Here is a 13,951-nt window from a genome sequence, read left to right on the forward strand (position 1 = left end):
AATTAAGCACTTGAGTACAAAAAAAAAAGAAAACTGTTATGGTCAGCCATTTTCCCAAAGCAGACAGTAAACCAAGTGGTACTGTAAGGAAAAATTAACATCTTCATTTTTAAACTTAGAGCATTTCTGTTAAAATAATTTAACATTTTGCAAATGATACAAAATTTTTATAATTAATGAGTTATTTTCTTTTAATTAGATATGCTTATAAAAATATATGACCTCACTTTTTGTTTTTTTCATTAATTTCAGCGACGTTTCTGAAAAGCTAGAAATTCCATGATTTCAACTGATAACACCTCACACGTGTAAGAATGAGGATTATGAAAGTTCATTCTTAAGGAAGAAAATCACCCCAAGAATTATTTATTGAATATCTATTCTTTGCCAGATACTTCTCTAGATGTTAGGGATATAGCAGTGAAGAAAACAGGTAAAATTCCTGTCTTCAGGAAGCTCACATTCCTGTCAGTGGTGAGGATGGAGAGACAAAATAAACAAGATAAGTAAGATAAAACATGATATGGACATATATACACTACCAAACATAAAATAGATAGCTAGTGGGAAGCAGACGCATAGCACAGCAAGATCAGCTCGGTGCTTTGTGACCACCTAGAGGGGTGGGATAGGGAGGATGGGAGGGAGGGAGACGCAAGAGGGAAGAGATATGGGGACATATGTATATGTATAACTGATTCACTTTGTTATAAAGTAGAAACTGACACAGCATTGTAAAGCAATTATACTCTAATAAAGATGTTAAAAAATTTTTTTAATTAAAAATAAAATAAAATAAAAACTTAATCTCAAAAAAAAAAAAGATGACAATATTCTCTGACCTGAAAGGGCAATACTCACTTAGGAGTATGAAGGGGAGGGGTATTTATGCTATTTCTCCAGGAAGACAATGGAGGTAAACAGGAGATAAACAAGTAAAAATTTAAAGCAGGAACATACAGAAAGAATGCGTTGCTTTCCAGACGATGCGAGCACCGTGACTGGATGGAGGGTCAGGGAAGGTGGGATGGGACAGAGGCAGGCGCAGGCACAGGCCAGGCCAGATCAGGGAGGACTGAGTTGCCATCCAAGGGGGATCTGACTTTATCCTATAAGCAGCAGGAAAACAATAAAAGATTTTAAGGATGCAAATGAAAAAAAAAAAGATATAACATGATAGTAATACACCTGCTAAGGAGAAAAAAGAAAGCAGAAAAGGGGAGGGTAGAAATTTAGAGGTATGAAGAGGTAAGTACTAGAAGTTTACATAGGTGGACCAAGAATGAAAACTTTATTGAATTATAGTAATAATAATGAATTATAAAAATTTTATTCATTTTTTTCCAACAAGCATTTGTTTGTAGGTGCCAGGTGATGTGAACACAGAGATGAATAAGACAGTATCACCGCCCTCACATGGCCTTTTAAGTAGTGGGAGAAAGAAAATCAACAATCAATGCTACATTCCAAAAAAGCTAAGACATGAGCTAAAATTAAAATATCAAAACACCCTTATTTTCACATTTCTAAATAAGCTGGTGATGAAAATACTGATAGATTTCACTACATAAACAAAAGTTGAAGCCTCCTGATATCAAATAAACCAGCAACTGTGCAGTGTGATGATGCCAGCAGTATAGCTTTTTAAATATTGCCCAAAATCCTCCTAAATAATAAATCAGGGGTGTTAAAGAAGACAAAACAAACAAAACTATGGACAATATCCTCTACAAAACTAGGAACAAGGAATCCCCGTGAACTTAGGACAGGCATGAGTGTGGCCCAAACACCAAGAGCTGTGTGCCCTGAATAGTATAACAACTATGTGGTTGGAGCACTGAGGAGTGAAAGGGGGATACCCACTTATACCACAAGCCATGGGAACCAAATCTTACTCCAAAATAATCACAACCAAAATGAGATAACCCTATGGAGGCAGGGACTAAAGGATCTGGGAACAGCCTAAATGTCCTCACAGGATACAAGTTTCACAGAGAGCAAACAGCTTCTGAATGTGAGAAGATCAAACACAGCTGTGTCGGTGTAGGTTCCGGAGACATTCAGAGCAAATACTCATTTTCAGAAGTGAAAAACTTTACTCTCAAGGAACACTAGTGGAAATACATGCTAAGGTGAGTGGGTCAGGAACACTGAGTGTAAAAAAGAGAGTGAAGCTTCAGAGAGAGCATAGAGGCGCCCAAAGAATGCTAGTCGTGAAAAGTAGTATAAAGGCAAAATTACAAGGCTGAATCTGACAGGCCTACATGACTCAGGGTTGAAGAATGCAGTTGAAGACAGAAAATATTTCTGATCTACACATATCTATAAAAGACAGAAAAGCAACTACAGAAAGGCCTTTCCTTGAGTATTTCACATAAAAACAGAAAGGAAATTCTCAGTCCAAGGAGCTCTCCACAAGAACATCTTCCTAATAGCCTAAGAAAATACACGGCTTTGAAACGTGGGGTGCGGGAGCTTACAGGCTATAGTGTTTCAATCTGAAAAATAAATAGACATGGCAACAAACGTGCACACAAAAATGACCCTTCACGGCTGGAGGTTTTTAAAAGGCAAATTGTAAGAAACTTAAAATTGAATGACAGAGAAATATTACCTAATGTTAGGTAGTAATTTTAAATTAAATGTACAAAGAGTTTTAATGACTTGGGAAAATGCACCACAGCTTTAGGCTCTTCCAAATCATCGTGAGACAGTCCTAGAATTTTTATTCTGCTAACCAATTTAATGAATAGAATATTCCACAGCTATCTACTTCATAACCAAAATATCCACTGGGGTATCCTTGAAATGATTTCTCTGTACCCTTAGAATACAAATTACCTCCACTCCTTCTTTTGCAAGAAGTTATATTTTTACTTAAATAAGTAATAAATTATATTTCTCTTTGTTAAAAAACACAACAAGGGCTTTCCTGGTGGTGAACTGGTTGAGAGTCCGCCTGCCGATGCAGGGGACACAGGTTCGTGCCCCGGTCCGGGAAGATCCCACATGCCGCGGAGCAGCTGGGCCCGTGAGCCATGGCCGCTGAGCCTGAGCGTCTGGAGCCTGTGCTCCGCAATGGGAGAGGCCACAACAGTGAGAGGCCCGCGTACCGCAAAAAAAAAAAACACACAACAAAGCAAATGAGGCAAACACCTAGTACATGAAGCATAACGTGAAAGCCTCATTTACCACTACACCAGCCCCTGTTCCTTTTCTCAGAGGAAATCACAGGGTGAATCCTTCTATTCTACTCTCCACAAATTCATATAAATGCAAAATATATATACATAGGTATATGTTTTCATATGTTATATATGAAAATGTTATATATGAGACCTATGTATATAATTATATATACATATGCATATGTGTATACACACACACACACTCACATACACAGGCAAATACCAATCCAATGATGTCTTTACATAAAATTTCTGTCCATTATCAAAGACTTCAGCAATTTATTTCCCATCAACAGTGTTTGCTCACATTCTGGCCAAAAACAGTTCTTATCAATTACTTCAAATTTGTCAACCTTATGGAAGAAAAGTGTCTTTATTATTTTAATTTGCATTTAGAAGTGTAATAACTTTCATATGTTTATCAACCATTTGAGTATCTTCAACAATAAATTGGGACTTCCTTGGTGGTGCAGTGGTTAAGAATCCGCCTGCCAATGCAGGGCACACAGGTTTGAGCCCTAGTCCAGGAAGATCCCACATGCCACGGGGCAACTAAGCCCGTGCACCACAACTACTGAGCCTGCACTCCAGAGCCCGTGAGCCACAACTACTGAGCCCACGTGCCACAACTACTGAAGCCCGCATGCCTAGAGCCTGTGCTCTGCAACAAGAGAAGCCACCGCAAGGAGAAGCTTGCGTCCCGCAACAAAGAGTAGCCCCCGCTCGCCGCAACTAGAGAAAGCCTGCAAGCAGCAACAAAGACCCAACACAGCCAAAAATAAATAAATCAATTAATTAATAAAAATATAATGAATTGCCTGTTCATATTCATTTTCCTATTTAACTGTTTATCTTTTTCCTTTAGATCCATACTTGCTCTTTATATTTATGCATATTTATCCATTGTCTATTGATGTGTGGCCAACATTTTCTCCTGTTCTTTATTTTTGAGATATTTTAGTAGAAGTCTTAAATTTTTATTAGATCAAATTTGCCAGTCAGTTTTTAAGGCTTTTGGGATTTGCAATTCTTTAATGAAGAAATTTTACCCCCGTTATTTAAAAAAAAAATAATTGAATTATCTTCTCCTATTCTTTTTATTGTTCATGTACACGTGATCTTTTCAACTTCCTGCATATAGTTTCTAGAAAAATATCCACTTTTCTGGATTTGTCCATTTGTTGCCACGCAATTTACCCATTATTTTTAATGTTTTAATCACTTCAATATTGATAACTAAAACAACTCTAATTTTAAATAGATGTATTCCATATTTCACTAAATCAGACTTGCCAAGGTTAACTCTATTTTACTGATTTTTTAAAAAGCATCAGCTTTCAGTTTTAGGCATAAAATAACTCTAAAAATAGTTCAGGGGGCGGGTCCTGCACCGTGGCGGGAAAGTGGCAGGAAAGCAGCCACCTCCGCGCATTTTCCTGGGAGCTGAGGGCGAGTCCCAGGCCTACCACTGGCGCCGCCAAGGACTTGGAATTTGTGGCTAAGAAGCAGCTGGTCCCCATTATCCCGAACTTCAGCCTGGACAAGATCTACCTCATTGGGGGCGACCTGGGGCCTTTCTGCCCTGTCTCCTCAGTGCAGGTGCCTCTGTAGCGGGCGATCAACCCAAAGCCAAGAAGGGTCGGCTGCTTCTTCCCGAGTGGACGGACACAGAAAAGTTGGAGAAGATGAAGGATCATGAAGGAAAGGAAGAAAAGTTCCCCCCAGACCTAGCCCTTACTCCAGGGGAACTTACCAAACTCCTACTAAATAAGGTTTCGGACAACATCCCGAAAGCAGATGAGATCTGGCCACTCGCTAGCCAAGCTCCGGGCGTCTGCCGACAGCTTAGTGAGACAACGAGTGACACGCGCCGAGCTGGATAACTTGACCTTGATGGAGGTCAACACCCCCGGGCTTTCCTCCCACCAGCTCCACTACAAACTCCGCACACACCTGCAACCTTCTGAAGGTGCCCAGTCTCAAGACTTCGAGGGAGAGACAGGTTCGTCCAGGCCCTTGTCTGAGGCAGGAGGCTCCCGGGTGGTGTGTGAGCGCTCAGGACTTGATAGAGAGACTCACATTTCTGGAGTTCTAGAACCACTTTTGAATGTCTGAAAAAAAAGTGCAGTGAAGCAAGGAACGGCTCTGTAACATTGTTAGAAAGCATTGTTAGAAAGGCTTGTGCTTAGTCCTCGACACGTGCTGTAATTCCACATCTGTACCTAGGAGCCAGCTGGCCTTTCATGCGGGAAAGAAAAAAAGCTTTGGCAGAACAAGCGGTTTCCCCCAGCAGGGCCTTCAGGCTCTTGATCGCAACTGTCATGCGCAGGTGAGTGGCCCTGGCTGGAAACTGTCATGCGCAGGTGAGTGCTGGGTGACGTCACTTGTTGCTTTCAAAGGATAGGGAGATAGCGGGAGTGCCGATGAGGCCGTGGCATTTTTCTTTTCCCTTTTTGATCCTGATCTCTTGAGCTAAATTTAGGATCTCCTACAGAGGTGGTTCACAAAGAGGAGGAGAGCACATGAGTGGCTAGCGACGGTTGACCCATGTTTGTCCTCTAAGCTCTGATACACAATGAAGACGGAATAAAAAAAAATTCAGCAATGCTTCATTAATTCCTGTCTTTAATTTTATTAATTCTTTCATTCTATTTTCTTTAGTTTTATTTTATTGTTTTCCTAGCATCTGAATTCATATGTTAATTCTTTTTCTTTTCCAGTTTTTCTTATTTTTAAATATACATATGTATTTGATTTATATGGTGTGTTTAAAATTTTATCTCTCTTCTGAATAGATTTTGAGCTTTTTAATAGCAAAATTACGCTGCCAATGACATCTGTGTTTTGATATTTGCACACAGTCTGAGATTTGCCTATTAATAGAAAATTTCAAAGTGTTTAAATGTATTTTCATGATTAATATGTCTGGTCTTCTTTAATCTAGTTTCATGCTTTTGAGTTATTGTGCTTCCTTTACATTATACTTTATTTAATTTTTTCCTTTTCATTTTAAAGGTAAACATCCTGTTTTTGTTTTATAACTGTTAGGCTTGCATTTTTAAAATATTAAATTTCAAATATCTTTATTTATGAATATTAGTATTTTAAGGGCCTATCCTGACCTCTTCCATGTAGAATGAGAAAATTACCAAACTTTTTTATTCCACTTCTACCCTTCCGTGCTTTCATTTTTTTTAAGAATCAGTACTTAAACCTTGATTATCTTTTTTTTTTTTTTTTTTTTTTTTTTTTTGCGGTACGCAGGCCTCTCACTGTTGTGGCCTCTCCCGTTGCGGAGCACAGGCTCGGGACGCGCAGGCTCAGCAGCCATGGCTCACGGGCCCAGCCGCTCCGCGGCATGTGGGATCTTCCCGGACTGGGGCACGAACCCACGTCGCCTGCATCGGCAGGTGGACTCTCAACCACTGCGCCACCAGGGAAGCCCCTTGATTATCATTTTTAAACTATTTTATCATTACAAGTTTGTTATAGTAATTTTTCAATTTTCCATCTTTTTTTTCTGAACACAGTTTACAAATTCTTTGTTAAAATGTTTATTTAATTGTGCCTCACTGAACTTGAATATGACTTTAAATTGCTTGATAGTTGCTTGTTTTCAGAACAATATGAATGCTAGCTTTTTAGTCTTTCCCTTTACTTTTCCCAGTGAATATGGAAACCTGACTGGGTCCAGATCTCTTACATCACACCCTTTTCCCTTAAAATTCCTTATGTCAAGAATGGGTTTAGGAATGGTAACAGGATGGGAACTCCCTCAGCCTGAGGGTGGCTGAGCAAACGCCTTGGCAGTAGGTTTACCACACTAGTCACCTGACTGCAAACAGCCCCAAGCACTAAACATGCCACATTTCACTCCTCTGGGGCCATGTTGCAAAAGTGTTGGGAAATTCTGTGATAGATCTTGCTCTGTTGTTTTCTCTTCTTTATAAGTTTTGGAAAAGTTTGAAACCCAGGTATTTTTTCTTTCATTGTATTTAATTTTTTTTCCTTCATCCTAGATGCTTGTAGTTTCTTTTTTATTTTTAAATGTACAGACTTTTATCAGAATGTGTTTCCATTCAGTTCCTTTTCATTTAAACCTGACAACTCATGGGCCATATGAGTTTACAGAGTGAGTTTATCCTGGGTGTTTTCTCTCATAATATTTTTGCATTTTCTTTTAGGTCATTTGTTATGATTCTTCTTTAGGAAAACAACAAGTTTCCATATTTCGTTGTTTATCTTTTGTGTTTATCATCTTTCCATTAATTGTTTGCACCTCTTTTTGCCGTCCTATGCATTTTAGGCAACATCTTAAGTTAATCTTTTATGTAATTTTTGATCTTCTGCCATGTCAGTCCTATTCTTTACTTTGTCTACAACAGGTAAAAATTTTATTTCCACTTTTTAATAAATTTTATAACATTTTTATTTATTGTACTTAACCTTTATATTACTTTACATCTCTTGGCCCACACATTTTTTTCATCTCTATCACCTTATGTCATCTCTTTTCTGTATTGTCATATGTATAATGTTTTATAAAACTTGATTAGTTTCAAAATTTTATACTGATTAAACTACAATGAAATATGTATCTACTTATTATGTATGTATTATTTATCCTTTCTTTTTGTTATGAAATCTCTTCATAGGCTTTACTTTGTTTTCTTTTTCCTTCACATATGCCAGAGTGGTGATAATTCTATACAGGCATCTATTTTTCTGCAAAAACAGAGAACTATATGATTTAGGGACCTCTCGTTCTCCAATTGAACACCACTGATTTCCTTGCATTTGATCTAAAGTTGGAAAGTTAGTTGACTGTCTGTTTTTTCAATTATCGAAAAGCCTGAGGAATACAGACAAAGAATTTTGTCCAGTGGGAAAGCTATCTTTCAGTGTTTCTGTAAATAGAAAAGTTAAAAATATCTTATGCTACACATCAGATCCAGCATCTGAGTGTTATTACCAACTGCCTCAAGAAAGAATTTCTGTGTTTTTAAAAAGAAAAAAAAAAACCTGTCAAAATCTGTTGTCACTCACACTCTACCTCTACCCTCCACCTAAGCTCAAGCCTTCTGGCATATCTACACTCAATTCCACCTGGTTGCCATCAACCTCACCAAAGAAGAGCCCTGAAGCTTTGGGCAGGTGCCTTTTCCTATCTAAAGTAAAAACTCTAGAGCACCCATTTAAGTTTGTATGTAACTTAATTCCACGTTTTTTTTCTACTCAGGTAACTGTTCCTCAGACTCATATGAATACCTTGAATAAACACCAAATCTTGTCTTCTCTCTCCATTGTGCCCCAACATTGCTAGACAAATAATTGTTTGTTCAGTGTTTGCTTCCTTACTTGCCTGCATGGCTGATTGGCTGATTAGAGAAGTTCCTATTACCACGAGCAGTCTGGTGTTTGGGACCCCCTTTTCAAATGTCGATTCATACTGCTGGTTTGGGAGATTCCTAAAGTTTGGAACCTGTGTGATTATATTTCAATACACCAGTAAAAGAAAAAACACGGCAATCATATCTCAGTACAAATCCCAATCCTTTATTCTATCTGATCAGGAATATCTGCTGTATTTCACTTTATCTCCTTTAAGGTGATAAAAAGATAAGTGACCAGTAAGGACTCTGTAGATACAGTAGTAACGTGACTTTAAAAAGAGAAGTAAGTATGGGCACCAGGTCAGAGGTGAGGTCTGTTCAGGGCAGAAAGACCTTTCCTGGTGGGCGATTTGGTCTGTGAATATCTAGTCCAGTGCTGGCCAATAGAACTTTTGGCAATGATGGACATGTTTTATATCTGTACCTTTGATACAGTAGCCACATGTGGCTATTGAACACTTGGAATATGCCAGAATGACTGAGAAAGTGTACTTTTAATTTTATTCAACTGTGATCAATTTTAGTTTAAATAGCCACATGCACTGAAGACCAAACAAAACTCCTGGTCAGATCCTTGACTTGTCTTTAATCAACTTCCCTCCCGTACAATCCAATCCTCCAGTTATCCCCAGCTTACTTCAAGGAGATTTTGAAGCAAATTATTAACTTCCTTAGCTTTTTGTTTGTTTGTTTTTAGATAGATCACTCTAGATTTTAAAGGACCATGTGTGTTATATCTGGAAGGTTGAAGGAAGGAAGTATCAACCTCTTTCCTCCAGGAATTCTGAGTCTTGTCTCACAGCTACGACACAACTTATGGTCAAATATGAGTTCGCTGGAAGACTCGGGGGCCCTGTACGTTTGACAAGGATTTTAGGAAGGAACTGGACTCTTTTATCTTCACATTGTCTTTTCTTCCCCCCGCTAAGTCTCTTCCATTCATGGAAGAGTCAGCCATCAGTGAACTCAGTAGTCCTCATCCACCCTTCCCTAAAACTAGCAAAATCTGTTCTTGTAAAAACAAACACCTAAACCTCATGCTGTTTGTTAAGTGTGTGAGAAGATTTACTGTAGCAGATATTCAACTTCTAATATCACTGTGTCCGTAAAATTCTGCATTTCCACTGCTAATTATCATATTCTACTTTTAAGGAAAAAACTTTTTGCCTAATGACCTATTTTATGCAGAGCATGTGGTTGAAATTAAAGTACTACTGTTCATTCTACATACAAAATATTTTTCATCTTGGGAAAAACATTGATTACTCCCCGAGAACACTGCTGCACAGTAGTTATTACTTTACCATTTTGCAGATGAAGAGGGAGAAGAGGAAATGAATAAAGACTAAAAGGAGAACATCTGTGTGTGGAGCCCTAGCTGGAATCAAAGTTAGACTTTTAAGGTCTGTGATTTTTCATCTCAACCTCAGACCTGTCCTCGCTCTATATAAAGTTATAACTATAATTCACTCTCAATTAACTGAGTATATTTTACATAGTTAACCTAAACTCATTCCAACAAACAGCCTTCCGAAAGAAAAAAGAAAGAAAGAAGCTAATAAGACTAGCCACATTGTGCTGTTAATTGCCGTCAAATGTTGTGTTGACTTGTTCCATGGGAAGGACTCAGCAGTAAATATGTGTGGAACAGGGATATTGCTACTTCCTTCCTCCACCCTGGTTTAGTCACCTGGAAAATATCACGAAACCACTCAGTCCTTATGTACCATCACAGGATTTATAAATCATCCACAAAAATGGCTGCTTCTGCCCCCAAATCTCTGTGTAACTATACATAATGGTATGTGGATGGGTGGGCATGGGGGCTTGTAACTATTTAGGGAATCTTTAGGTTCATAAGAAAGAGAGGAAGTTGTTTCTCTTTTGAGAAACATCTTTGAAGGTTTTACTCCAGAGGAAAATCTCCGTTATAAATATCCTGTCCACTTGATTTCACCTATCCTGATGCCTAAAATTTTGCCAAATAGAATTGCATTTTAGTTAACAATAATTCTGTTTTAAAATCCAAATATCTTTGAGAATATTGTAGGTCTGTCCATTCACCAACACCTCAGCAAGCTTTGTTAGAGAAATTTGATTTTTAATTTGTGGGAGCTGCAGAATAACTGCAGAGTATGCAGTAGAACAGGCCTGGATAACCATGCAAAATGTAGACTAGTGGTCCTCATACTTTCGAACATGTAACATCAAATTCTAGAATTTGGAGAAATGGGAAGTTCTTAGTCCCACTCCAGAGATTCTAAATCAGTAGGTTTGATGTAGGTACAGTAATTTGCATTCAAACAAGTATCTCTAGGTGATTCTGATGCATGTTGCTCAGTTGCAGGAAATGTTATGCCCTGGAGGCGTGCACAGCACGCCAGCATGGGTGCATCTCCCATTTTGATAAGGGTTTAGGTAATTTGAGTGCATGAAGCATAGGGGATCATGAGGAAAGGGCTAAAATGGAAAGATAGATGAATATTTGAAAATGACTCAGTGCCATTTCAAAATTTCATTAAAGTTTGGCTTTGCACCTTGGAGAGCAGCAATGTCCCATTTTCTTCCTCCTCTTCCTTCTGCTCCAGTTCTACAAAACTCCCTACTCACACAGCCTATAATCTATTTTACATAGTCTTATATCATATAGACAAAATATTTTTTTCTGTATTGCCTTGGGAATCTGTCAATAATTTTAACATTACTTCAGTAAGAAAATTTATAAAGTACAAACAATCCAACACACCCCTTCCCAAAGGTAGGAACTTAAATGCATACTAAAAAGGAAATCAGGCGGAAAAAATGCCAAGAGAAAAATAAAGCAACTCTATCTTGTCAAGAACCAGCATGTAAACTGATTATATTGCCTCTCAAAAAACAAAAATTGCAGTTATTAGGAGTGAATGAAGGGATTATTGCCACATTCTAGGGTTTCCAAAGTCTTTATAGTTGTTCCTTAGAATGTTTCAATTAAAGTGCACTAAATTTTTAAAATGTAATATAAATTCACAACCAGATAAGTACAAAAGAATATTCTAAAGCCATTTATGAATGAATTTTGGACTATTCGTCTGCTTCTCTCCATTAGGACAGTCAAACTGTAATGTCTTTATTCCTTTGTTATATGAAGCGTGGAACTCAGACTTGCAGCATCACCTGGGAACTTGTGAGGAATTAAGAATTACAGGCCTTACCTCAGATCAACTGAATTCAAATCTACATTTCAACAAGATTTCTAGTGACTTGTATGCACATCAACATTTGAGAAGCACTGTTTTATTTCATAGCAGGACTTACCTCTGAGGGAACTCAGAGCCTGTATGCTATGGACACTCTCCAGTGTTGGTGATATTATCTTGAGTCTGGGTCTGAAATATTCAGAGATTATGACTTTAGAATTGATTTTCAGAAATAAATTCATTTTTATGAATGCATGTTTCTATCAAAAAATTATATTGTTGACATTTTAATTCCTATTAAGGATTCTATAAAACAAGGCTAAGGTCCTCAATTTGGTAACTGACCAATGGATAGAGATAATGGCAGAGTCTCTTTCAATAGAGAGTAGGACCAAGAATCCTACTAATTAGGATTTTTTAAATACATGTTCAAAAACACATAATTCTGTAAAATAAATGCCTTTTCCACACTCATCCATTTATTTACCCTAGTTAGACTATGGTTGGCCACTTTCAATCAAAATGCAGAAGAGAAAACTGTTACCTTGAACAGTCATAAAGCCCTCTACATTTCTTGGGTTATGAAATTCAGAAACAAAATTTAATGCCTTCCTTCATGACTCTCCACCTCAAACATCTTAAATCCTCAGTAAAAGACATCAACAAAATTGTGAAAAACACACAATAAAATGGAGCAAAAAAAAGAAGAAATGGATAAAAGGGTTCATTCATAAGTGACATTTTAAAATTTATCTTTTTAATTTAAGCTATTTATTTTGCTTGGTCATTGATTAGCTCCTAGAAAGTAGGTTCCAGATCCTGAAACTAGGGTTTGTTTCTCTGGTGACTTAATCCTATCACCCGCTGTGTTAAGTAAAGTAATTATTTTACCCTGGATCAAGGACAGAGTTTCTGTCCTTTGAGGACTATTTCCCTCACTTTATTCCTTAACTGTAACTGCATCCCATACCCAAGCCAATCAGCATGAAAATATATGCATAATTTTTAAAAGCAAGTTGCAAAAGAGCAGGTAGATGAACACAAAGCCATTAGCATAATCAAACAATTCAACATTCCTTTAATGAATTCCTGATGTATGCAATGAAAAAGCTTCTTTTTATTCACCATAATAAAACACTATACAATTTTGATGACCTAATTTTTGCTCATTTAAATTATTTTATTTTTAATTTACTTTGATTTACTGATTTCTTATTGCTAACTTTGTATCACTTTAATTCATGACAATCTGATTGTTTTCTCTTAGCATTTTTACACAGTTTCATCCATTTTAACAATCTCTTTTCAAACATTTTGATATTTCCTAATCAATTACAATACTGTAGGCAATCAGCTTCTCAAGGACAGGGCTTAGGCATCACTTGGGCTACATCAAATGTATGTAGCACTTCCATATTAATGGGAGTACCATTAGTATGGAAATGCTACATACATTTGGCAGAAAAAAAAGTCACAGCTAGTATTAATCTTTGATGAGTACATACCCTCACTTATATGAATAGAATAAAGGGAGACAGATGTTTGTGGTTTAGCTTATATAATTCAAAATCTTCATTTGTGCTATATAATTGCATATATTTACTTTCACTAATAGATGGAGAGTACATGTAGCTAGACACAGCATTTAAACAGAAAGAAATACAGGTTGATTTTATAGGATTTTGCCCTTATTAGGAGTTGGGAGCTCAGCTACCTCTGTAAATACACAAACAGACCTATACAACCATATGCAATGCTTGTAGAGTTTCTCAGTGTCTATCATGTAGCTTAATGCTATCGAAGTACTCCAGTGATAATAAACTCAAGGCTCAAAGGACAGTAAGAATATTATTCCATATAATGTATTATGCATCAATAGTTTTAGCCAGGCAGATCCTACCAGCCTCTCGGGCCACCGCAGCAGAGCTAATGAAAAGAATAGTAACTGATTCAAAAAATGGAAAAGTAGAAAGAAGAAAGGGAGACCAAAGGGAGTAAAAATATAGCAGTAAAAACATAGACACTTCTTTCTGGCCTTTTTTTTTCTTTTTTCCTTCTAGCCATCTTTTTCTATCCACCTTTCGTTCTACAAGTCTACTCTGTGGATTCTCTGCTGTTATCTGTCATTCTCCATTCCCCAAACCTTCATCCAAGCCTTCTTTTGCCTCCACTTTTCTTTCTCTTGTTCTGT

At 37.4% G+C, this 13,951-nt stretch overlaps 1 protein-coding gene and 1 pseudogene across 4 annotated transcripts in view; one reads left to right on the forward strand and one right to left on the reverse strand.

The window, feature by feature from the left end:
• Window positions 1-13,951, reverse strand: part of LOC307197437 (uncharacterized protein) — a 231,892-nt gene that overhangs the window by 192,915 nt on the left and 25,026 nt on the right. For all 3 annotated transcript variants that reach the window (XR_013831409.1, XM_079943318.1, XM_079943317.1), the window contains one exon: window positions 11,879-11,949. Coding sequence is in view for 1 of the 3 variants with exons in the window: in XM_079943317.1 (XP_079799443.1) it covers window positions 11,879-11,949 (71 nt within the window). In the remaining 2 variants the exon portion in view is untranslated. The remainder of the gene's footprint in view (window positions 1-11,878; window positions 11,950-13,951) is intronic.
• Window positions 1,241-5,303, forward strand: LOC307196955 (DNA replication complex GINS protein PSF2-like; annotated as a pseudogene). Its single transcript has 2 exons — window positions 1,241-1,248; window positions 4,559-5,303. The product of its transcript is annotated as a DNA replication complex GINS protein PSF2-like (transcript).

The sequence above is a fragment of the Stenella coeruleoalba genome (genome assembly GCF_951394435.1).
Source record: "Stenella coeruleoalba genome assembly, chromosome: 14".
NCBI lineage: Eukaryota > Metazoa > Chordata > Mammalia > Artiodactyla > Delphinidae > Stenella > Stenella coeruleoalba.